This window comes from Rattus norvegicus, chromosome 14 (assembly GCF_021556685.1).
Source record: "Rattus norvegicus strain SHRSP/BbbUtx chromosome 14, alternate assembly SHRSP_T2T, whole genome shotgun sequence".
NCBI lineage: Eukaryota > Metazoa > Chordata > Mammalia > Rodentia > Muridae > Rattus > Rattus norvegicus.
This window is the reverse complement of record NC_141547.1, coordinates 42,053,895-42,081,029: the sequence shown is the minus strand read 5'-3', so window position 1 is coordinate 42,081,029 and position 27,135 is coordinate 42,053,895. Positions and strand designations below refer to the sequence as shown.

Genomic DNA, 27,135 nt, shown 5'->3' with positions numbered 1-27,135 from the left:
ACAGGTTGGAGCCGCCTTTCTTCCTAAAGTGTCCCAGGTACATTAAGAGGACAGGAAGAGAGGAGGAAACATATGTACACAGGCACACAGACACACATTTTTAGAGGATCTTACTATGTGGTTGTAGTTGGTTTGGAACTCACTATGTAGACGAGGCTGGTCTGGAACTCACAGAGCCTGCTTCTTAATCCTGGATCCTGGAATTAATTAAAAGTGTGTGGTACTACATCTGCCTGAAATATATTTATGGTGTAAAAATTTCAAAGACTAAATTGGGCAAAATTTTCTTCCTGAATTTCAGGTGGGTGGCTGAGGTAAGATAAGAATATTTTCATTCATTTTACCCTGGAGGCAATAATCTAATTCACAAAACATAAAATCTACCCCATAATCCAGTGTGTCTCAACTATTTTAGTAACATCTCATTTCCCTTCCCCAGTTGCCTCCATCACACCAAGGGGCTCTCAAGTGAGAAGACCAACCAAACGGAAGGCTAGAGAACAGCAGCAAGTAACTGAGAGATTTCAGTGAATAAAGGAGGGCTAATGAGGTGAAAACTGCACTTTCCTGATCTTCCAGATTTTTGTTTATTTTGTTTTTGCTGTTGTTGTTTTCTAAGGGAAAATTACAAATGAATTACTAAAAAGCCGGCTGAGATTAGAGGAACATTTAAAAGAGATTTCTAAAAGTTTGAGAGCCACACATTTCTCCACATCTCACAGGCTTCAGCATCAGCCACCCAGCCTGGCCTCCACCTCAGCACCGGTGGCCCCACCCCCACCTCAGTACCAGTGGCCCTTTGTTGGTTGTTGACAGATTAGTTTATGCCAGGCTATGGCCGCCATCTGACTATTCACAATGACAAAATCAAAAACTATGCATGCAAATGAGTTCTCCTTGTGTTCGTTTCCCCCACCCCACCCCCATCCCCCACCCCGGTTAAATTAACTTTAAGCCCAGGCAAAGGTGACAAGCAATGGCTCCTGTCCTTGCCTCTGACTACTCTGACTGATACTGGTAGATCAAGGTACAGATTCCAAACTCATTCTCCCTGGAGCCTACAATGTGACTAAGAACCTTGCCCAAGTGCTCTCAACAATTCCGTACGCAGGCTGTGCTCACTTGTTCTGTGGATGTGGTAAACCTCAGAGAGCATGGACAATTAATTATCATGAGCCAGCCACATCCATCCAACCAGCAAACAGGTGTTATGTATGGAGTCCTACATTGTACCATGAGGTGCCTTGGGAGAGCCTCATGCATGCATCATGGAGGCCTGGCTCTTGTTTTCATGGTTTTGAGTCAACGTTAGAGCTGGGCAGCAAATGGTGGGAGTAGCGGGGTGACACACTTGGAAATGTTGGGGGTTGGGATAGAGACTGGATCTCTGAAATATGTCATGGAGGTGACAGCCTTTGAGTCAAATCTTAATTGCCTGTAGGCATGGACATATCCACTAGGATATAATTTCCATTTTCTAGATTTTTTTGATGACTACTGTGCATCCAGTGAGCAGGGTAAAGGCAGAAATATCTAGCCCTGTGGATGCATTCTACATGCCTAAATCCCAAGGCTACAGACAAAGGAGGTGCTGGACAGTGTGTCCAAGACCTGGCTGGCTTCAATGCCAGCACATCACCTATGTCTGACAAGAACAGGCCTGGACACACTTCCTGATAACCTTAGTCCTTCCATTCTCATTCAGTAGGAGGCGGCATGCTCAGTTAAGTTATAGAATACACAGACAATACCAGGATCAGATATTGACTAAAAACGTGACATCAAATGGCCCATCCAACATGTACATGTTATTTGGGGATCTGCAGATGACCTCCATTTTTATTTGATTTATCATGACTTATTTACCAAACTCACCTGTATTCCAGGTACTGACATCACGCAGACCCAGATGTACTGATGTCTTTCAGGTCTACAAAGCCTTAATTAAGATCTGTTCTACAAGTAATTCACAATTTAAAAGTAAACTCTTAGGGGATAAGGCCCAGTGGTTAAGAGTTAATGTTGCTGTACATATGGGGTCTCGAGCCCCTTCAAGCTCTTCCAGTTCTTTCTCTGATATGTACAACAATGCCAAGCAACCAGAGCTTCCAGGGACTAAGCCACTACCTAAAGACTATACATGGACTGACCCTGGACTCTGACCTCATAGGTAGCAATGAATATCCTAGTAAGATCACCAGTGGAAGGGGAAGCCCTGGGTCCTGCTAAGACTGAACCCCCAGTGAACTAGATTGTTGGGGGGAGGGCGGCAATGGGGGGAGGGTTGGGAGGGGAACACCCATAAGGAAGGGGAGGGGGGAGGGGGGAGGGGGATGTTTGCCCGGAAACCAGGAAGGGGAATAACACTCAAAGTGTATATGAGAAATACTCAAGTTAATAAAAAAAAAAAAAAAAAAAAAGAAAGAAAGAGTTAATGTGGCTCTCGCTGAGGAAATCAGTTCAGTTCCCAGCACCCACGTGAGGCTCACTACTCCAGGGTATCCAACATCCTCTTCCGGCCTCCACTGGCAGCCCCACCCCCACCCAGTGTGCTCTGCCTATACAGACACACATAAATACAAAATCTTAAAATATTCACAAGGTTTTTTTAAGTTTAACTCTTATATCCCACCACTGTGCTGATAAAGATCACCAATGACGGCATTTGTATTTGATAAGCCTTTGTCTCTGTTGTACCCTAGTCCGAGTCCTCTTTCTAGATGTTCCCTTTTCATCTTCAACAGCAAGTCTCTGCAAAAGCTGTGACCGCCTCATGCTTCAGCCCTGCATGTGGCACATCTGGGAAATGACTGGAGGAAGCTGACTCTGGAGCTCATGCTCTCTACAAGCCAGTGGAGTGCTGCCGCCATAGCCACACCCTCTGGGCTCTGCTAGTTCAGTGCAGCCTGGCTCTGTGCACTTAGCAGTGAGTGGGTGTAAACAGCTCTTCTGCATGCTCCGTCTCAGACACAGTTACGGTTTAGCCGGAGAGACAGTTGCTTAGCTTGTGCAAGGCTTGTTGTGGGCCGGGGGTTGGGGACACATGTGACAGTAACAGATACCCATACTCTGTGTCTCCCGAATCTGTGAGGCTCATATACATCTTAAGTGACAACTTCGTGTCCTGGAAGAGGTGCCTAACAGAATGGCCAGTGATTTACAGAGAGGCTGCACAGAGTCTGAGAAGTGTGTATTTATCCGACTCATCCTATCTACCTGGTGCCACTGAGGGAAAAAAGACCCACGACAGAATTCTAACCAGATCCAAAGTCCCCACTTTAAAAGACCCAAACAATGCAATCCTTTGTTCCAGAAGCAGGGTCAAGGCACACTAACTCTTCCAAAGCCACTTAAAAGCCTACTGGAGTCGGAGATGCTTTCCTTTTTGCAAACAGCCTCTTGTTTTCTCAAAGGGCAAACGACGCACAGGAGGAGAAGGCAACAACGTATTGTACACATGATTGATCAAGCAAAAATGTCCCTGCAAAGCTGGAGAGGCAATTCAGAAAGCAAAGAGAATACGGAGTGGTCAGTCCCAGGGTCGGGCATGGCATTTCAGTTTATAAACAGCACTCTAACTCAGAGAGGATGCCCTATGGTACAGAAGAGGCTCTTCTATTTATCCTAGGCTCCCCGAAGCACAGCTCAAGATCCACAGACAGCTATATTGTGACTTAGTCATAAAACACGCCCCACTGTGCCGCCCGTGTACTTAACACAAACCAAACCACTATGTCAGTGCACACTTTTTACACACAACCAGGGCACTGCATGCTAATGTCCTAAGAGCATTCGCTATCATTTTTTTTTTGTTTTCTTTCAACAGGAAGTATTCACACGTACTTACCATTGTTATCTTGAGTAAACAGACCGTATAAAACATATAGCAATTCTGCCTTTACAAGAGAATCATGAGAGTCTTCATATAAACTCATGATTGTTTTTAAACACTAACAGGATCAGTTCATCAAGTGTGAGGTCGAGACACACTGATGCTGAAGAATCACTTGCTTTGTTTCACTGTTTCAGCTTCACTGCCAGAAACTCTCACAGAAGAGAGAGTGTCCATTTCAGGAGGAGTCTAAGGCAGTTCTAAGAGGGTTCCCCAAATTATTAGTAGCTCTAGACTGAGACATTAGAGCCTGCCCAGTAAAGTGGGGACCAGGATTCCAAAGTGCCCATCTTGAAGGAAATACAAGCTTGTGTTACAGTTCTCTTTTTAAAGATGTATGTATGTATGTATGTATGTATGTATGTATGTATGTATGTATATGAGTACACTGTAGCTGTCTTCAGACACACCAGAAGAGGGCATCAGATCCCATTACAGATGGTTGTGAGCCACCATGTGGTTGCTGGGATTTGAAGTCAGGACCTCTGGAGGAGCAGTCAGTGCTCTTAACCACTGAGCCATCTCTCCAGCCTGATTTATAGTTCTTTAAAAGGTTGTTTAATTACCTTTTAAACAACTGTATATGGGTGTTTTACTTGTGTCTACTTCTGTACATACATGCATGCAGTGTCCACAGACGCCAGCCAGAAAAGGGCAGGGAGTCACTTGCAAGCGGTATTACAGACAGCTGTGAATGTAGGTGCTGGGGACTGAGTCAGGGTCCTCTGGAAGAACAATCAGGGCTCTAATTGCTCAGTGAGCTCTTCAGCCTTGGCTTAAAGTGCTTTCTTCCTTGTTTGTTGGACATAATCTTGAATAACAGCTAACACACTCTTCTGAATCCCTCTGATGTAAAATGTCTACTGGAAGTAATTCATCAAGAGCCACCATGCATTTACATGGAACTGCGGCAGAACGCAGCGTGCCTGCAACAGCAACAGAAGGGCACCGTGCCTGCAACAGCAACAGAAGGGCGATAACAACCACAGAAAGGCCTTGAGTCGGGATGGATGTTTGAGGACCAGTTTGAATAGATTACATCCAACCACTGGCAGGTGACAATGTCCATCAGGTACAGGACAGGAAATGGGTAAAAAGTTACAGAGCACTGTGGGCACAGTGACATTGCTAAACATGTTTATGACTCCAACTGTGTGCAGGGCCAGGCAATGGAAAGATGAACTCACTACCTGCCGCCTGCCAGAGCCAGTTCCAGCAGGCTGAAAGGCAGGAAGAGCCAGGGTTTACAGGCTCTTCAAACCACTCCTTTTTCAAACTGACTTTTTTGAACAGTCAATTAACTCCCTCCCCTTTTTAAAATTCCCTTCTTATGCCTTCTCTGCCTAAACTGTTGAAAAATGTCATCTCGCTCCCTGGTGTGCCATCTGGTCTACCTGGCTCTGAGCTGCCAGTGCAGATGCTGGGCCACATGTGGATGTTATTGACACTGAATTCATTCAGCACCAAGGGCTCTAGAGCTTACAGCTTTCTGATTGGGGGAATGGAAACTCTGAGAAAATGAGATGGGAGAGAGGCTGAGTTTCAGGACTCTCGTCAAGGTTGTCACCCAATCCTGACAGTTATAGGCACAGACAGAAGTACAGACGGCAGAGTCACCAAAACGACTTAAAATTCTGAATGTCTAAAAACATTTGAGAATATCACTTTTCCCTTCCAAATACTGCTTGAACGGGCTAATAAACTATTCCCCAGTAAAGGTCAAAAAGAAAATGTCTTAAAGACCTGACTTTTAGTGTTCTGAACTTTTTAAGCTTTCATAGGCTTGAACATGAGAAAGTTTCAAGAATTTCAAAATAGTTGGTTCTTTTAGTTAAATTACAGCCTGCCCTTGGCAACTATTTTTTTTTCTTTTATTATTGCATTTAACAAAAGTTGATGCGTCTAGTTAGAACACCCAAAACCAATTCTCCCAAGCACTGGCAGTCAAATGTCTACATTGGGGATGACAATTTACTTACAACCAATGGCTATTGCTTTTATGAAAATGTGTACCAGAACAACTTACAGATGACCTGAAATGAAGTAAACCCACAGTGTGCTTGAGAAGCCTAATGATTGTGTCCGTACACTGCCTGACTCCACGGTTATGTTCCTCTAGCTAGAGACAACTATTTCAACCAGGAGAGACTTTCTCCGCCTCCAGTTAAAAACACCAATGGAAAAGGACCAGGCGGGCTTGTCCTGTTCCCAGGGGTACCTGTTTCATCTGGGGAGCTGGGGGAGGCGCTGTCTTGGGACAGCGTTGTCCAGCTGGATTCCTCATCACTTGGTGCCAGGTTCTGGATCCGATGGAGTGCACAGTCGGTTTTGGCTCCTGTTTTAGGGTGGTCTTTCTTGGTCTCTGGGCTGGATGATACTGTGGCTACTTGGCCATCCTCTGGGCTGGACTGGGGTTTGTTTGGTTTCTGTGGCACCAAGTCACCATTCCCAATGACTACTGGGGCCTGGCCTGGGCCTGGCTGGGCTTTCTCCTCTCCAACCCCTTGGCATGGGCCCAGGTTCTGTCCTAGTTCTCTAGCCGAGGTTTCCAGGTCTGCATAGTAATTGAGGAAGCTCTTAGTTCTCCTGGGCTGGGAGGGCAAAATCTCACAGCCTGAGGACTCCTGTGGGTGGAGATCTTTACCCTCCAGCTTCTCAGAAGTTAAGTTGATGACCGCTGCAGGGCTGAGGTTCTTGTTGGGGTCCTGCTGCCCCTGTTCTGCAGCCTTGCGTAGCTGGTTCTCCCCATTTTTAACCAGCTTGATGTTGGCAGAGCCATTTCCCAGCAGAGGTTGTACGGCTGGATCTGAGAGGCCCATGGCCGCCTGAATATTAGTCAGTGCATATTTTTTCCTGCATTTGGGGGGCGTGCTATTCTTGGCATCTGAGTGTTTGATCTCTGCATTTAATAGTTCATTGTGGGAGGAACGGAGATTAAGGGTATTCGGTGGTGTGGCTGGGCTGTTCCGATTTGCAATGTCTGTGGTTCCGCTGCTTGCCATAAACACTGCCAAGGTGCCGACACCTGAATCAGCTGTGGAGAACAGAAGGGAAATTGGTTGTAAGGCACAGGTCATAAACAAACACCTTAGTGTACAGTATGAGTGACCACTTCTAACAAAAGATTGTAAGAACAACCGCTTCTGTCAATGAGACCTTCTTATAGAAATGACCCATTTTACTTCATAATTTATTCATATGTTAAACAATAGCAAAGAAAGGCTTTATTGTGGAAACCTAAGAGCTAATTAACACAGAAATTAAAAAGTTGTAAGCTCCACATTTTACTTAGTATAAAGAACTAGTTTTTCCATTTTTGTGTTTGAGCATTTTCGTCTAGTCTGCAGTCTTTAACCTCCACAACTTTGGACACTATCCTCTTTCCAAACAGCAACCTCGTATCTTTAGTTTTAAACCTGTAGTTCCTTTTGGCAACATCATCAACAACAAAAAAATTCCTTTGACATTCTTTTTGAGCTTCAGTATTCTTAATTAGGTCATTGTTTAATGATGATTTCCCACTAGTTATGTTTTGAGATTGTATTCTGAATACTTAGAAAACCAAAACTCCATTAGAATGTTAGAATGGTAACATCTTTGTGAACATCTTTGATTGGGGCATAGTGCTACTATTTGAAGAGTTTAAAAAAATCTTTGAATAAACAGCCTCATTTCTCAAAAACACAAACAAGTACACATACGCATTCACACATGCACACACAAACAAAACTATTATTACTAGAGATGCAGCCCTGGGCTATAGGCAACATGTTAGAGCTCCCAAGGACTCTGAATGTATTCTACTGAATTAAAATACAGGCTTGGTGTTTGCAGTCATCCTGTGCCCTTGCAACAAATGCCTAGGAAACAAACTGACAGGTGCATTTATCTCAAATGCTCATTGTACCGTCAGAGATGTATTTCATATGTCTCCTGTTAGGAAGAAAGGAAGGATTCTCAGGCTGCTGTCTGTTGAGTGATGGCTTCCTTCTCTGATTCTTGGCCGTCCAGACCTATGTGATCTGCACAGCAGTAGCAGAGGGACCATCACAGCTTCTTCCATTCTTGAAACTGTATTCTGGCCACTCCCTCCCCATCCTGGGCAACCACGGATTCTCACAGAGGAATGGGAAGAATATCCCTGTGGTAGGGAGCTGAGAGGCAGCTTTATAGCATCAAAATACACGGGTTGGCCATTTTAGAAAGAGCCATCACAGCTTCTAGAAGTACCGGTTCACTGCAGGCACTCCTTATTGACAGATGCTCATGGTCCGTGAGACAGTTAAGGGCGGTAATGCCCTTTGGATCCTCTCCTATGAGACTATTATGTATAAAGATCACTGCTAACTTAGGCAGCATTCCAATGACGTCTTGTTTTAAAGTAATAAAAATTATAGTGCTTTGTCGTTTTAAACAATGTTCTGTCGATTAATTTTTACATTTTAAATGACAGACTGTGGACTCACATCAAGTTTTCCTCAAGACTTATCTATGGCATAGAGTTACTTTTATACTCTTAGGTATTTACAGGAACATTACAAGAAAGTGGAAGTCAAGTAGTTTCCCAACGGCATGGTAGACGTTTCTATGAGACTGTTTTATAATGTTAGGTATTGCATCCTGATAGTGTGATTAGGAAAACATTGTAGTTCACTTCCACTCATAACCAAAACTGTTAATAGACAGAAGGCAGGCAGCTTGAGGATTCCTGGCTGAAATGTTGATATTCAGAAGGTGGAAGGCACGTCTGAGAATATGCCTCCTCCCTCAGTTCCTCAACCGACTGCCTATCCCAACCCTCTCACAGGCAAAACAGAAGGGTTGGCCTTAGAACTAAGCACGCAGGCTAATCCTTAGAGGTGGAGGATTGCTTCTGGGAGGCAGTGCATCAGCTAGAACAGATCATGAAATACCTTAAGGTTACCAAAGTTCTGGAAAGCATAAGGCTATGGGAAAGAGGATCCCAAAGTGAGAGGTGATGAAGTTAAGGGTACAGACCCCAAGGTTAGTGGGTGAATGCTAAAGATTCACCCAGGATTCTTGCTGAGTCTAGGATGAATTACTTGTCTGAAAAATGGATTTGCTATGCCTGGCTAATAGAGAACTTTGACAACCACCAGCCCAGTACAGCACTAACAGCGCTCCCTCATTTCCATGTCTTCCAGTTCTAAGCAGTAGAAATAATTCTTACTACAGACGTGTGGAGTGATCAGGTAAGGGAGGGACTAAGAAGCTGCGTCTTCAAGGGCTTCATTATAGGCATCCAGAAAATTCCAAAGGTTGCTGCAACAGGGCAGTCAAGACAATGAAGAGAGGACAGAGGTTGAGAAAGGTCACTTAGAGTCTGACTGCTTTCCAGTTCTCATCCCGTCCCTCTCGACCAGGCCACACTGATTAGGAGGGAGGTGTTCATCAGCCCCTGGATTTAGGGGCAAGACCAAGTTAAATCCAGTGACCTAAACAATATGCTGACTTCCACCTTATCAGCCCCAGATTGACACAAGTGGGTAGAAACTGACCTGTTAAGACATGGCATGAAGAACCAAGTGGGAAAAGCTACCAGGGTGAAGACAGGTGGGGTCCAGGAAGCAATGGGACTCTTAGCTGGGTTTGACTGTTTAGAGGCTATGAGAGCAGAAGTCAGTGAAGAGCTGGCAAGATAGAATAGCATTTGCTAAGAAGTTCAGTCAAAATGATAAAAGAAGAGATGGGCACAGTGAGTCTTCCCTAGCAAGGGTGAATACATGAGGAGGGAGGGGAGAAGGAGATACACACAGAAGGAAATGGCCTTTGGGATCCAGGGTGGGACAAAGTCACAAGAGGGTAAAGAATTGGGGGAAGAAAAGGTCACAGGATTAAAAGTACAGGGAACAAAGGGATAAAGAAGTGTTCTCTGCCCCCTCAAAGAACCCCAGTGATTTGGATGCCTTTAGGCCGGGACCGGGACTGTGAGGGAGCAGTGTTCTGTGGATGGTTCTTAGGCAGAGCTGAAGCTCAGGAGCACTGGAGTCGGAAGGTCAAAGGTCTGGAAGAATGGACTGTCCACACCTGACACACCAAGGCCAGAGGTGAGCAATGCTCTGACTGAATGCGTTCATGGCATCCTTTCCCCTCAAGTCCACTCTTCTGTGAGTCATAGTAGACACCGCCTTTGTAAAGCTCTCTCCTGCTCGAGGCAGACTCTGGGGCTCCCGGCCACTATGCCTTGTGTCTTTAGGAAAACATCTCTAGTGCACTCTGGTAAGTTTGGAGGAAAATGGACTTCTGTCTATGGAAGTGAAGGGCTGCCATGTCCTCTCTTGCACTATAATCTCGGCTTCTTTTGATCTCTCTACTCAGGTGCGAATGTTCATCCTTAGCCTGCTGTATTCCCCTACTAGACTGTGGCGTCCGCAGCCTTCATGGCAGTATATAACAACAGATGTCTGTAGGACAGGAAGTAAATAACACCGAGAAAGCATGTGTTTCATTAACATCTCAAGAAATAAAATGTCAGTCAACTGTGATGGAACATGCCTACAATCCCAGCTTTCCAAGGAATGAGGCAGGAGGATTGTCATGAGTTTGAGAGCAACATGACCCGTATGTGAGACTCAATCCAGCTGGGCTACAGCAAGAGCCTGTCTTAACACCTACCACACTAAATAAATGTCCAGGCAGTTAGTCACTCTGCTCAGTTAACAGAAGATTCTTTTTTTTTTTTTTTCTGGAAACGGGGATCGATGGTCATTATCTCAGCTTCACCCACATAGAAGCTGAGCAGGCAGGAGTTACATGAAGCCCTTCAATCTAAAATCCAGGTCAATCTGTCTTGCTTCTCCAGTCTCATCTCAAGGAAGTTCTTGCTGAAGTCTGCCATGACTCCAGAGAAGAGAAAAGACTAAGAGAGCTGCAGGTGGATGTTTTGGGACAGAGCTGGCTGCTGTATTTCTCTCTCAAACATGGCTGGTCCTCACAAGTCTGCCTACTGAACCTCACGCCTCCATGCTCCAGTGCAGGGGCCCCAGGAGCCCCAGCCAAAGCTCTGCAGCACATACATGAATGTTCTGGAAGTTTCTGTGGCATCCACCATCTAACTCTGGGTCTTCCTCTATCCTTGCCTTTAACACATCTAGCACCTGCACCTTTAGTAAAAAGGAAGGGAAGAAAATTAAATAGACCAGGACAGCGCATCATACCACATTAGTAAGTCTGGAGAAAACAGGTATTCTCGGTCTAAACAACGTAAGGATGGCATGGCCTCTCTTGAACACTGATTTCCGCTTCTTTTGGTTTCTCTCGTCAGTGTTTAGGACTCCCCAGCCTGTCGTTTTCAACACTGGAGTCATGCTGGGACTGTGATCAATAGCTTGTGACTTTTAATGAACTCGAGGCTAGCATTTATTTCTTATATCTTCAAGAAGGGTCTTACAGAGCCCAGAATGACCACACACTTGTTCTGCAGTCAAAGGATAACCTTGAACTGTGATCCACCCACTCTACCCAAGTGATGGGACAGGAGTTTACCATCATGCCCTGCCCTCCCGCCTCTTTTTTATATTACCAGAATTTCCGTTTTTATAGTCTGGCATACTTGTGAATTTATTTTCTCATTCATTGAGGATTTACTAAGCATCTACTATTCAGCAGACCCCTCCAGTCTGGAAAGCAACAGTAAACAGGACACGCATAGCTGGTGAGGGATGAACACAAAATGCCAGAGGCCACGGGAACTGGCCTTCCACCCTGAGAGGGACTTTTGTTGGGATCCGGGAATCCACACTCACCACAACTCTCTAATCACAAGTCAGTTGTTAAGACTGTGACTGAGAGTTCATATTGTTGTCAATTTGATAGAGTCTAAAACCAGCTAGGAGACAAATCTCTGCTCAAATCTGTAAGAGACTTTCCCAGGTTGTATACGCAAGGAGACCTACACTAAATATGGTGGCCACCTTCAATCACCATTCCAGGGCCTGGGGCCTTGGACTGAAGAGAGAAAGTGGGGTGTATCAACATTCAGGTCTCTCTCCATTTCTTGGTGGCAGAGGGATTGCAAGCTTCAAATTTCTGCTGCCCTGGCCCTGCTGTGATGGATCTTGCCCTCAGACTGAGAGCCAGAAGAAACCCTTCATTCCTCCCTTGTTTTAGGTATTTTATCACAGCCAGAGAAAAGTAACTAATACAAAATAACTAATATGAAGGCCCAACATTAATTCTAGAGGATCAATTTCTATTTCAGAGATACAGCCAGTTCAGATGTAAGAGAATGACAAAAACGAGTGTCAGACTCTCCCGCATCCCTGAGAAATAACTGTTACCTTTGACACACACGTTCCTCCCTTTCCTGGTAATACAGTCTCCCTCTTTCCTCGGAAGAGAGCCCCCCTGGCACACATTCCCTCTCATTCATTTAACCTTTCCCCACTACTCTGCTTCAGACATACTGTAACAGTGAAATAACTGACTATCAATCTAACAAAAAAGAAGGCAGAGACAAAAGATGGACAGAAGACAGTGCTCAGATCCCTGCATAGACTGAGCCTAAATCTGATAAGCCTGGGTTTCTCAGGCCAGCACACTGATGTATCTGGTTATCTTGCTTAAGTCTTGAACCTTTTGCAATCACAATGGCTTCAGGTAAAAACAAACATATCCTTTGAATAAAGCATATCAAGACTAAGTAAACCTGGGCTGGAGAGATGGCTCAGTGGTTAAGAACACTAATTACTTTTTCAGAGGTCCTGAGTTCAATTCCCAATAACCACATGGTGGCTCACAACCATCTGTAATGGGATCCGGTGCTCTCTTCTGGTGTATCTGAAGACAGCTACAGTGTAGTCATATAAATAAAAATAGGCAAATCTTAAGAATAAGTGAACCAGAGCATTTTTAATCCCATAAAGACAGCCCCCTCCACCCGGTGACAAGGGCCCCAGCGCAGGTATAGCCATGTAGGCCCTCCTCTAACTCAGGAATCTAACTGCTGAAGACCTGGGTTGGATCCCACAGTAAGAAGTAGCTGCCCATAATTCTTTCTTTCTGGAGGCCTCTAGTCTCCATTTAAGATGATAAGCTCCCCTTTCTTCAGTGACAGACTGCTCTCTCCTCTCCCCTGTGACATGGGGTGGGGCTAACACATACCCCGAGTAGCACAAAGTGTGCCCAACACTGGAAGAAAACATGCATTTACTTCATTGTTTTTCTTTTCTGCCACAAGATTTTATACTCACTAAGGAATTAGGAGTCAAACTTTCTACCCTGAGGAATGTTTCCTTTTGAATTGTAATGTTTCCTTTTGAACTGAAATGGAATAAATTTTGAAATGAAGTAAAATTAGGTTTCCCACCTCCTCTTCCTTTCAGGAGTGGATGACGAAACCAAGACCTTAATCAGCACAGGTTAGTCATCAACAAATGATACATTTTAAACAGTCCGTTCAACACAGTGAGTGTACAGAACTTCTACTTGTCAGTTATGAAAATGAATATGACATGTTTTTTAAAGCTCTGTATGACTTGGAGAGTGAGAAATTATTGCACTGACTCTTGGTGTCTGAAGTGGGTAAAGGGTCTTACCAAAGATGAATATTTGTGATGATTATACAAGTTTCGAGAAGGGACAGCTGAATTAGATTGAGGGATGGGCAGGAAGCCACTGGTAGCTGCAAAGAAAAATATCATACCAGGCAGATGTGCTGAGCGGCTACTTGGATAATCCAATGCGGAACGGGGCATCTCGGTGAGAACTAGAAAATTATACCGATGTCATCCCTATCCCATTTTAAGGCTACGCCAATGCTTTGGGAAAGCCTCTGTGTCTTTTAGAGGTGAATCTATTTTTAATGACACTCTAGACTTCCACAGTCATGTCTGTTGAACACAGCCAATGCGCAAGCGCAGGAACACTGATGGGACGGAGAAACCAGGCGTGCTGGAAGGGAACATTGAACGCTTTCTTGAGCAAGTGATCCACTGGCTCTTAAGCCAATTTCAAACGGAAATAACATTAAGAAAAAGCAAACAGCGAAATCTATGAAACAGGAAAATCATTTTACTTCGTTGTGCGCTCAGAGGACACTTCTGAGCTCAGCCTGCAAGGACAAACAGAAATTTTCTAGACAGATGACAATGTAAAGATCTAGAAGGTTTGCTTTGAAAAGCTTGCCTGTGATCACAGCTCCCTGGAGCTGGACGATAGAAGACTGAATGAAGGCAGACCTCATCCTGGATGGATGCCAGACCAATTGCCATGTGAATTTCTGGGGTTGGTGTATGGAGCTTAGAACAAGATACACCGTGGAAATAAGACTCTTGATCTTGTAAATTTTGGTACCTGCTATATCAACACCCAACAATATTAGCTTTCTTTTAAAATTAAGTTTGTTAACCGTTTCTGTACCTTACTGTGGAGATCTGAGTAAGAATGGCCTCCACGGGATCCATCAGGGAGTGGGACTACTTGAGAAGGTTTAAGAAGAGGTGTGGCCCTGTGGAAGTGTGTCGCTGAGGGGTAGAACTTGGAGTTTCAAAGCTCAAGCTAGGTCCAGTAGCTCTCTCTCTCTTTTCCTGCTGCCTGTGGATCTAGATAAAGAGCTCTCAGCTACTTCTCCACCAGCAAGTCTGCCTGTGTACCATGCTCCCCGCCATGATAATGGACTAAACCCCTGAAACTGTAAGCCAGTCCCAATTAAACCCTCTTTAAAAGTAAGAGTTGCTGTGGTCGCGCTGTCTCTTCACAGCAATAGAACAGTGACCAAGACACTTATATAGCCACCAAGCAACTTAAAATACCTTCAGAAAGGATAAATGTATCTGAATAAAGAAATACAGAAACGAGAAGATTTCTAGAAGTAACTGACTGCTCTCCCTCCATTTAGATGGAAGAGATTATTTTGTATATTTGCTGGCCTCATTCTTTTTTTTGTTTTGATCTTAAATCTATGTTATTTCATTGACATAAAGGACTCCTAAAAGAAAATATTCTCAGTACTTAAATCGTACAGATTACCTATTGATTATTTATTAAGTGAACTAGTGGGTTTGTTAGACATATTTTCAGGCACACGGGGAGGGATGGGATATAGGAGCCTGTGTAACTCTAAGACAGCTGCAACCTTGGGAAGTCCCACTCCATCATGGGTCACAAGCTACAGGCTGTATAGCAGAACCCTTACCACAGTTAATTTTCCACCCTCCTGTCTACCCAGGACCTGTCTTCCAAGACCATTTGTATGCATGGCACCAGGATGTGTGGTGGCAGAACCCCAGGAGGGCATATGTGACCATCTGTGTTGGTTTGTACATGTGCATCCCAGGGAGTGTCACTATTAGAAGGTGTGGCCTTGTTGGAGTAGGTGTGGCACTGTGGGTGTGGACTTTAAGACCCTCATCCTAGCTTCCTGGAAGCCAGTATTCTGCTAGCAGCCTTCAGATGGAGATGCAGAACTCTCAGCTCCTCCTGCACCATGTCTGCCTGGATGCTGCCATTTCCCCACCTTGATGATAATGGACTGAACCTCTGAACCTGTAAGTTAGCCCTCATTAAATGTTATTCTTTACAAGAGTTGTCTTGGTCATGGTGTCTGTTCACAGCAGTAAACCCTAACTAAGACACCCTCCATCCTCTGTATCCCTGGGGAGGGACCACAATCCCATTAAGATTATCTACAATCTCTATTTTATCTTGTTCATTTATTTGGCTTTTCAAGACAGGGTTTCTCTCTGTATCCATGACTGTTCTAGAACTCTATAGACCAGGCTGTCCTCAAATTCACAGAAATCTGCCTTCCTCTCTGCCTTCTGAGTGATGGGGTTAAAGGCATGGACTACCACCATCCAGCTTTGAAAAGATATGTGTATTTGTTTTGAGTTTCTAGAATTACCATATGTATTTAAAGACATATGTATTTAAAACCTACTCCCTCTTCAAACCATGGCAGCACATTTAGGGGCTTCCAAGAATCAGCTTTAAACTTCTGACTCTCCTACCTGGGCTTAATTTTATCACATTTCCCCCCACAGGTTTCTCTTAGTAAAAGTGGATTGGGGGTGGCGGGGGGGGGGGTGGCTGGCGGCTGGCGAGATGGCTTGGTGGTTAAGAGCACTTGCTCTTCCAGAGGACCTGGATTCTATTCCCAGTACCCACATTCCCAGCTCCCAATCACCTGTAATTCTAGTTCCAGGGGTTCTCATGTCCTCTCTGATTTCTGCAGGCAACAGGCACATATGTGGTATGCATACATACATGTAAGCAAACAAATACGCACAAAATAAAAATAAACGAATCCTTAGAACAGTACATGTCTTGCCCTTTATATACTAATGCTGAGCTCAGCGTTCACTCGGTGGAAAAATAACGCAAGTTTTATGTAACAGAGGAGGAGGTCTGAGGCTATTTAATGGTAAGGTTAACTTTAGAATTTAAAGACACTGACTCACGCTTAAGTCTAAATGGTTTAAAAACTCAGAATGGGTACCTGTCCAGAAGCTATGAGCCATTTGCCACTTAGCCTTAGAGTTTAACTCAAAGGTCACTGCAACTGCTTCCCCTTATATCACTGTGGGGTCACATCCCACACTGTGTGCAGAGTAGCACCTGCTGTGACGTAAAGAGAGGGACATGCGATAAGATCAAGGCCACCTTCATTAGGCCTGGAAGTAATCAGGGTCATGGAGAATCCTGAATTGGGGAACTCAAGTCCTGATAAACCCTATGACCAGAGAAGCTGTTTACAAAGATTCAACAGCGATACCTTCTCTTCTGCCCACAGGGCAACAATCAACAGACAATGCCAGGTGGTGACAACTGAGCTTTAATTTCCTGCCATAACCAACTATAATCTTTCTGCATGACACTGATGATAACTAACAATATACATGTAGTTAATTCAGATAACCCTTTCTTTTTATAAACACTTTTTCTACTATAGTATAAGGAACAATGAGAATTTTAAAGTGCTATTTTAGTAAAGCATGAGTTTATCTAAAATAACCCTCTATCTTACACATTATCAAGTTCTGACATGCAACCGTTTCTGTGTGTTCAAGTGTATAAAACCATATCTGACCTGGAAGTACTTCTGACATGGATCGCTGGGCGCCAGCAGTGGTGCAGGAAACGGGTTATAATTTGCAATCTAAAATTGAAAAAAAATTAAGATGTTAGAACCTCAAATTACAAAGCATAAGGAGAAATAGGCTCAGGACTAAAATTCCTCCCAATTACAGTTGAAAGTTAAAAACAAAAACAGGGCAGATTATGCATAAACGTTTGCTGACTTGTAACTGTTCACACCACTTTTCATTTGAATTTCATTTGCCATATAACTGCAGTTTCCACACTAAGGTCTCTGCCCACCCCAGGCATGTCTGCCTGTCTCAAGCTTCCAGTGTATTTTCTCACCAAACACACACACACACAGAGCAGAAGCCGCTAAGGAGAAAAAGAATTGGCCTTGTGAAATTAGAATCGTGGTAATTTTTTTTAAAGATCTGACAAAAATGATCGTTAGGAGAATGTTCTATATAGAAAGAGCTCCTTGAAATTATTAAGAAAACGAACAAGTTTGCAGATGAGTGGGCCAAAGATGGGGATAAGATCAAGACACAAAACCAAGTGTTCAGCAGACAGAAAGAGATCAGTTCAAAGAAAGGAAATGGCAGCCTGAAGCCCAGCAGCTCTGCTGTGTGAGACTTCAAGGACTGGGAGGCACGAGACCTGTAAAGCAAGGCAAGGACACTGGAAATCAGAAACGTCAATCTTCCCGATGGCATTAAAAGTTGTCAAATGCTTTGGAGGGCTACTTATAAACCTCTGAGGAACTGTGAGGTGGCCGGGACCCGCTGCTGGACCAGGCCACCCCTAAGATTCTGCAGGGAATCTCGCATGGCATCTGCTTCAGTAGCCATGAAAGTCCAGTTTGACCAAGCTGTGCTTGGGTGGGTGGCTGGCTTGCTGCACTGGGAGACATGTGCATCCCAACAGAGCAATGTGTTGCCAATAGAAAAATTCAGTGGCTCTGGGTGTGCAGATAGGAAAAGCACATTAGGGTGTATCACTGAGAAATGAACATTATGCGCCACACCATGGCCCGATCTAACTTGAGTAAAACAAACAAACAAACATACATACATACATACATACATACATACATACATACATACATTCATTCATATTTTTCATCTTACGGGGGCAAAGGCTGATGTTAAGTGCCCTCCACTGTTGTTTTCCATGTTACCTTTTGAGACAGTTCTCATCTCTCAGTGAACACCAAGCTCAACAACTGGCTATACTGGTGGCCAGTGAGCTCCACGGACTGGCCTGCCTCTCTGCTGTTGCTCCCTTGACATCTATTTCCCCCTCCCCACCAGCCCAATGCCAATGCTAGAGCTACAGACATGCTGTAAACACGACTGGTGTTTACACAGGTACTAGGAATCTTAATTCAGAGCCTCACATTTACGCGGAAAACATGTTACACTTTGATCCATCTCCCCAAGGCCTAATTTGAGTAAAATTAGGCATGTACACAAGTACAGACAAACAAACACACACTCACACAAACATGTCTTTTCAGAGACGTTTTCCTAAATAGGGGCTGAGAGGATCGCTCAGTAAGTACTTGGCATAAAAGCATGAAAAACTGCTTTGATCCCCTAAACTCACAAACAAACTAACAAACAAACCAACCATTATGGTGTATGCTTTAAAACCTGTGCTGGGGAGGTAAAGACAAAAGAATGCTGGCCAGCCACCCTAGCCGAATTAGCAAGCCCCAGTTCCAAATGCGTGACCCTACCTCACAAAACAAAGTAAACGGTTTTTAAGGAAAGACTGTTAAGGATGACCACTGGCCTAAATACAGACACACAGACACAGACACAGACACACACAGACACACAGACACAGACACAGACACACAGACACAGACACAGACACACACACACGCTCCATTATGTAAAGCACACACACACTCCGTTATGTAAAGTGCACACACACACACACACACACACACACACACACACTTCAATATGTAAAGTACAAAATGAGAAACTTGTGTGTATCAGGACAAGGGGTCAGGAGAGGAAGAAGTAGTAAGAGAGCAGCCCCCAGGATGCTGGTCAAGGTGAAGATGCATTTCTTGACCAATGTGGAAATTCATCAAGATGTGTCCAGTAGCTGTGCCCTCGGGTGCACATTTCTGTGTGCCCATTACACTTCGAGAGGGTTTCGAAAGCATTGTACACACTGGGAAAACTCTTTCTTCCTAAGACTCTCGCATTGTAATCTACCCTTTTCCAAACTAGTAACCTTTAGTGGCCATGCCTTCCAAGTTTATGATTTAGATAATGGCCTGACACCTGGTCCGCTGGCCCACAGTCCATTTCTAATTACGTCTCCACATGCTGTGAACGGGCTCATTACTTCTTCATAATTGAGGGGGCGGGTTTGTTTGGCTGGACTGAAACACCAGGAGATGCCTCTTCTACACCCAACCGCCTTTGCTCTAGGCGTATCTCGGCTCCTTAAGCATTTCGCCATTTCATCTGTGTCTTCAGCGGGCCTTACAGGACGTGCACAAATCAGAGGCAACAGATACTTCAGGAAAATGAACACAGAGAAAGCAATGCAAGAAGCCAAGAAGAGGGCTGGAGAGATGTCTCAGAGGTTAAGAGCACTGACTGCTCTTCCAGAGGTCCTGAGTTCAAATCCCAGCAACCACATGGTGGCTCACAACCATCTGTAATGGGATCAGATGCCCTCTTCTGGTGTGTCTGAAGACAGCTATAGTGTACTTACATATAATAAATAAATAAGTCTTAAAAAAAAAAGCTAAGAAGAGACTTAGTTGCATGTTTCCTGCAGAGTTTTATTACAGAGAATCCTTAAAATAAAATATTTCTGTTCCCTTGACCTGAACAAATGCCCTTCTTTAATAAGGTAAGGATCAGATATTCTTCTAGTCAGGGCTGTTAGCTATATAGTATCTATTACATACTCTGTGCTTGCCCTGCACTGTGACCATATATGATCATTATTATGTAATCAATGCTTGCTCTGTGCCATTATATATATTCCTATGTATTACACATTCCCTACCTGTCTTAGGCTGACAATCATATATCAGACATTACACATTGCATACCGGCCTGCACTCTGTGTTATGCCTATATTAGGGTACTCTACTGAACAGAAGTACTTCTTTTTCTCACAGAGCATACAGCTAATAGGGACAGGGGTATCAGTACGAACGTGTTTACGGCAGGAAGTATGTGTGTCCTGGAGACAAAGAACCAGCTCTGGGACACAATGAAGGAAAGAAGAGGTGGCAGCTGCAACACTCAGGAGAGTGAAGTTCGAGATGCATTGTGGGGCAGGAACAGAATTTAGCTGAGAAAACATTTACCTGACCCCACTATGAGCAAGACTTCCCTGGCCTTGAAGCTGAAGCATAAATTATGAAATACTTTTCCTTGGTAATGTGGAGCTTTGAAACAGAACAGACCCACCCGTATCTTTGCATATTTGAATACTTGTCTCCAGCCTGCAGAACTGTTGAGGATGGCCTAGGAGGTGTGGCCTCATCGGTGAAGGTATGGTAATGGGGGCAGGCTTTTGAGGTTCTAAAAGCCCACCCCATTCCATTTAATTCCCTAGCTTTCTCTCTCTGCTTCATGCTTGTGGATCTGATGTAAGCTCTCAGCTTCAGTACCATGTCTGCCTGCTTGCTGCCATGCTCCCCGCCATGATGGTCATAAACTCACCCTCTAGAACTGTAAGTCTCAATAAACTTCTATTAGCTGCCTTGGTCACAGGATTTCATCACACCAATAGAAAAGTAACTAAGACGGTCAATGAATGGATCTAACACCACTATTTCCGTTAGCATTTTGTCTGAGCTCTGCCCCACAATTACCTGGCAACAGGCAGGTGTGCCTGACTCACTATAAGAGGGGCTGCTTGCCCCCTATGCACTCTCTCTCTCTCTCTCTCTCTCTCTCTCGCTCTCGCTCTCGCTCTCGCTTCTCCCCAATTCCCTTCCCCACCTCTCTCTCCATGTGCTCATGGGCAGCCTCTACTCCGTCTTTCTCTTCTTCCTCCTCTTCCTCCTCCTCCTCCTCCTCTTCTTCCTCCTCCTCCTTCTTCTCTCTCTCTCTCTCTCTCTCTCTCTCTCTCTCTCTCTCTCTCTGACTTTCTCTGTCTGTATTACCGTCTTACCCCTCCCAACACTCTGAATAAACTCTATTCTATCCTATACCGTCACGTGGCTGGTCTCACAGGGGAAAGGGATGCCTCAACATGGGCCCTCGGGGGTGCTCCCTTACCTAACTACACATCCCCATACCTAACTAAACACCCACTGAAACATATCACCTCTCTTTATCTTTTTATAACTACAACAGTGTCTGACAGGCCTCAGTGAGACAGACCTGCTCTACAGTGACAGCATCTTGAGAAGTTACAAAAGCAGCAAGCAGGCACGCGCCTTATGTGCACAATGTAAGAACGCTTCTGCTGTGTTGTGCAACAGGGCAGCCACTGGCGGTGACACAGAGCTATTCAAGCTTTAACCGGGGCCAGTGCAACTTAAGAATTGAATTTTAAATTTTATTAAACTGTAATAAATTTAGGTATGATTTCATGAGTTGATATCTAACCTTCAGTGGAAAATGTTTAATTAAGTTTGTGACTTTATGTATAAGTGGGTTTAATTTTTCAAATACATTTTATGAAATCTGAACATAAACTGGGTGCTTACCATTAGTGTTTTTCAGTCCAGTGCTGTTGAGGTAGAACATGCTGAGTTCACTTTTATTTTAATGTGATACTGGGGATGCGTGACATTTCTTTTGAAGAAAAAGTTAATCAAAATATTAAAATTTTGATTAGCAGAAATGCCATCTCAGCGGGCATGTGATAGATTTTGCCAGCATTCGCTGCAAGTGCCCAGCTTTCTGTAAAATCATATTGAGGTCAAAAAACAAAAACAAAACAAAACAAAAAAAAGCACACACACACACACACACACACACACCCCTTAGGTATTAGTAGTAAGCCACTCCAAGTTTTGCATTAAGAATATAGTTGTGAGGCTGACTCTATCAACATAAGAACCTTGGTTCTTATCTCCAGCACCCAAGTAAAAAGCCACTGGGCATAGTGGTATATATGGAGACAGGAGGAGCCTTGGGGCTTGCTGGCCACCCAGCCAAGACTAATGTGAAAGCCCTGGGCTTATCTCTAAAAGCACAGGGACAGCTCCTGATGAACAACACTGAAGTTGCTCTCTGACCTTTCCATGCATGTACACACAACACACACACACACACACACACACACACACACACACACACACACACACACGGTTGTGACTCTCGGATGAAGCATAAAGGCACTAAAGACAAACAATTTAGCAGCAGCATTTCCCCCTCAAACAGAATTCTCAAGTGTGTCATTAAAGAAGCTCCATTGTACTGACATGATGGGGCTGATGCTATTAACCAAGGCTAAGTTAAAGTCAATAGGACCACAAGAGAGCCAGCCACAGAGATCATGAAGTACATCACAAACATACGCTGGTGAATGAGTGAGTGAAGAAATTAATTACATTACATTAATATTTATGTACATTTCATAGTACATAAGTCTTTTATACTTTCAAATGACAAAAGAAAAATGAAACACTGAATTAAAAAAAATGACAGAATTCTACTTTACCTGCCCCCCCTCCCAATACAGACAAACAACTCTGACCATTCTCCCCTCTCAACTCACTCTTGTCTGTCCTGTCCACTCACTTCAGACATTGCTAGGGGTTAGATACAAACTGTGCTCCCCAAGTGTCCACCGAAGCCTTGACCATCAGGTTGGAACTGCTGGTTGGTAATGGATCCTTTGGGGAATGGAATCTAGTGAAGTTTCTTAGATTGCTGAAAATAAGTGTTTCTTCCTTCTGGTTAGTGTTTTGTTTGTGTCAATTTGACATAAGCTACAGTCATTTGGAAAGATGGGATCTTTCCACAGGTAGGTCTACAGAGCACTGATTAATGAATGATGTGGGGGCCCAGATCACTGTGGGTGGTGCCAACCCTAGACAAATGGTCCTGGGGTATAAGAAAGCAGGCTGAGCAAGCCATGAAGAGCAAGCTCTTAGACAGCATTCTTCCATGGCCTCTGCTTCAGTTCTTGCCTTGAGTTACTGTCCTGATTTCCCTCAGTGATGGACTGTGACCTGAGAGTTTTAAGAAGAAACTTCCCAAGTTGCTTTTGGTCATACTGTTTAGCCACAGCAATAGAAACCCTAAGATATTATCATAAAACCTTTTGGTGCATCTCACAAGAAGGTTATAAAATCCTGGGTCCAGCCCCTGACCAGCTGAATCTCTGGTTTAAAATGCAGCCACTTAGTTACTCCTACAATCACTCCCCCCACTGCTAGCCATTGTAATGCGACTTTGTTAGTTTTCTGTTACTGTAACAAAATACTTGAGACGTTTAACTTATAAACAAGAAAGGTCTGCCTTGGCTCACAGTTTTATAAGTTTCAATTCAGAGTTGTTTTACCTCATACTTTGGGACCTGTGGCAAGGCAGGATAACAGGGCTGATGTGTAGTGGGGTGAAAATGCTCACCTTATGGCAAGGATGGTGACAGAAGAGACTGGAGTTCTACAAGCTCTGCTGAGAGTGAATGAGATAAAATGTCCCACTAAGCCCTCACTTCCAAGCACCCCAAGGGCTTGGTACCAAGTAATCAGGGAACATTCTAGATTAAAACCGCAGCTGTGACACAGTTCCCAAAAGAATGGAGATAGTGTAGGAACCACAGCCACAACCTCTAAATGTATAAGCTAAGCCTTTTTTCTTTGTGTTAGCTGACTCTGGTTAGCATTACCACAGCTGAGGAACACCATATTTGTTTCCACAACTTCTCTTCGGCCTCTATCAAACCCTTCATCCCTTCTCAGATCCACACTTACCCCAGGAAATAAGTTCTTTAGACCACTGACAATCTTCAACCTTTACCATCCCCAAATACCTGCTTTCCTAGAGTAGCACATCCTCAATACAATCTTATCAGATCTCACATCTCTCCCTGCCTAAGACCTTATGAGACTTTATAAAGATTCCTTTACTTTCTTGAAGGAAATTTCACTAGGTGACTTACCGACACACAAAAATTAATTTTTGAAAAAGGAAAAAAATAAAGTTGGGATTCATCTCAAAGGACAAATTATCAGGCCCAAGGACACCAAGGGTCCTGGTGAAAAGCCACCAGAGGCTCACCTACGTGCAGTTCTTACCACTGCTGTTCATCAGATGGAGGACTATACACTTCTCTGTCAGTTTAGGGCTGCACTAGAGTCATTAACATTGACATGAAAATGCCAGTCGATTCTGAGGAAAGCCCCCAAATGTTCAGCACGATCGCCTCTTGTTCAGAAGCGTTGCCTTCTGGAATCTCCGGTGTGTACTATGACAGTGAGCTACCACTTATGTTCAGGACTCTGAGGCATGGGCATCTACAAACATACACATGGTTTACCTCAAAGACTACTTGGGCGCGCTCCAGAGGGCATGGTAATCCTGGATACTGCGATACGCACATCACTCCAGCCCACCACAAAATAGCAACAAGAACTGAGCCCCTTTCTTGACCCCGTAAGGAGGTCAAGCCACGCCTCAGATTCTCCACTTTGACAATCAGGACCTCAGCCCTGGGTTCTGAGTTGTCACTTGGGTCCTTTATGGTGCCTGGTGTTTGTCAGGGGTTCAAATGTCTTCAATGTGACAGTTGCTCTGAGGATCAAATGGGCAGTCGTATGTTGCTTGCTGGCTTACTTGCTTTTGTGTCTTGTACATTCTAAGCACTCATAAATGACAACTGCTACTACTGTGGCCAACATCTTAATCATACATGATCTGTTTTCTCATCTAGGCTGCAAACTTTCTGAAGAAAATCCAAGTGTTCTGGAAAGTTCTGTACACACCCAACATAGCACCCTATAAACCTTGGTGGGTCCAGATCTGTTAGTTCAATTTTTAATAAAAATTTTCTTCTGATGTTATTAAATAATCACCATCTTATGCTGTCAAACAAGCAGAGATGCTCTGTCAAAAAAAAAAAAAAAACCTGTTTGTTTACAACTGAACTTGAAAATCTCCAAGTTGAGAAATGGTTTTAGATACCATATGTCAGGATTAAAACTTTCTGTGGATGATACTGTGCTATCCATCTACAAACACATACTGAGTCTATCTTCAGAAATTTCAGTATTTTTCCTCTAAGAGCTACATCTCCATTTCAAGGTCTATAAAATGGCGCAGTTACATCAAATGACCAGGTGCCAGCACGAGCACGTGTGTGCCATTGACGGGGCCTTACGTCTGTCAGTCCCTCTGCCAAGGACAGTCCTATTTCACACTTCAACAGCCTTGCACAGAGGTCCTGCGACGATGTCACTACTGAGAAGCAGACAGAGTTACACAGCCTGGCAGAGGTCCCAGGACATTGTCGTGACTTGGAGCTGTTTACCCCTGACACAGGCCACTGTGCCACGCTCATCAGGACTTTTTGCACGAACTTGGCTCCACCTGAAGGGATTAATGCTGCCAGGTCATTCTTGCCACATTTTCAGGCTCTTTGGGAGTTGATATCTAACATCTTCAAATACAGGCAAATGGAAAAAGCTGCCGGAAAGCAAAACCTGAGTCCTTTTTCCTTAACGGTTCAGGAAAACAAAACAATACAATTGAGAGGAAGTACATGAAATCTTATCTGACTCTGGAGGCAGCTTCTAAAGTCAGCAAATGAGCAAAACTGAACTTTAACCTACATGTTTGGTACAATACACAATGCTAATTAGGCGACTAGTGTGTGTTTACTTTTTTGATGGGCACACAATGAAAAGAATTTAATAAACATATATTCGGGCAGAATTTTGTTCCAACTTATTTTATTTCTACAGGGAAAAGAGTAAAAGTGCACATGCCAAATTCACATATGATGCTGTGCTCTATGGAAAGAGACCTGAATTTTTCATTCTGAGGGATGTTAATTATAACTACTAATACACTTTTGCTATCTGCATAACTAAGCACACTACATATATGCTATAAACCACTGCTGTATGGGAGAGCCTAAACTGATCACTTACTAACATGAAAACAGAGTAAACACGGCAGCTCTCCTAAGGCCCCCGACAATCTACAACTGATTTTCATGCCTTACACACAAACCCTTAATATAGATTCTAGTCTGTATCTCCCTCATTCAGTCTTCTCCAAGAAAGACTCCAAAACCAACCCTAAGAATAGCATCAGACAGAGAATGTTACACACAGCCCGGGAGAAGGATGCTGTCTGAGACGTCTCTGGGGAAAACAAGTATTGGAAAGGAAATACTCAATGGAGATCTTTACACATAGGCTTCTCTTCCATTTATGGGTTACTTCTGTAACCGCACCACAAAAGTTTAAGAGGAAGTAAAAGAATTATGTTTCCTCTATCCTCGTACCTGATCCTCACTTTTCATATCTCAAAGGCACTAAAATTGTGGTTTACAAATAAAGGCAATGTTTAATGCTTCAAACAAGGACCACTTCCAAATGCACTGCCAGGTCCATGGCCAACTGACTGCACTGGCACACTCATCACCAGGTGCCTACTTTCAAGTCAATCTAAAGTGATTCCATCAACATCAGAGGGTAACAATATATATTTTGACCCATGTCACCAAGATCTTGTGGATTTAAACATTCAAGTCTTAATTTTCCATCAGTAGTAGACTCTTTATGTTGACCCCCACGTTTTCTATGTAATAGAGTTCCTGATAGTGGAGCTGTTTCAGGCTCCTCTTCTTACTGACAGCCCTGGTTGTCCAAAGCTCATTGTTTAAGCAATTGCTTAGGAAGAGTTCAGAGGAATAACATCCCATTTGGCTTTCTCACAGAGTCACAGTAAAAATCACCTTCTTCTGAAATACTACATTTTCATGTTTGCTTACTGATTTTTGTTTGGAGCATATATTTTCAGATAAGGGAGAAAAGAGATGCTAGGGAGAGGGAGGGGAAGGAGGGGAAGGAGGGAAAGGGGGGCAGAAGAAACTGTCCCACCTAGAGAAACAGCAATGAAATATGAACCCAAATTGAAACCCCTATCAGCTGTCCCTTCTCAGTCCTTTGACTGGGTCTGAGCTTAGAGGGGACACATGGATTAGGAAAGCAGGAAGGAAGAAAATACTTTTCAGTCCTGACCTGGGCT

The 27,135-nt window shown here is 43.9% G+C and overlaps 1 protein-coding gene across 44 annotated transcripts in view; it reads right to left on the bottom strand.

Annotated features, from left to right (window-relative positions):
* Positions 1-27,135, bottom strand: part of Apbb2 (amyloid beta precursor protein binding family B member 2) — a 382,955-nt gene that overhangs the window by 144,088 nt on the left and 211,732 nt on the right. For all 44 annotated transcript variants that reach the window (XR_015636597.1, XR_015636595.1, XR_015636591.1 and 41 more), the window contains 2 exon segments: positions 16,941-17,009; positions 6,111-6,926 (listed from right to left, as the gene is read on the bottom strand). Coding sequence is in view for 27 of the 44 variants with exons in the window: in XM_087583035.1 (XP_087439161.1) it covers positions 6,111-6,926; positions 16,941-16,959 (835 nt within the window). In the remaining 17 variants the exon portion in view is untranslated.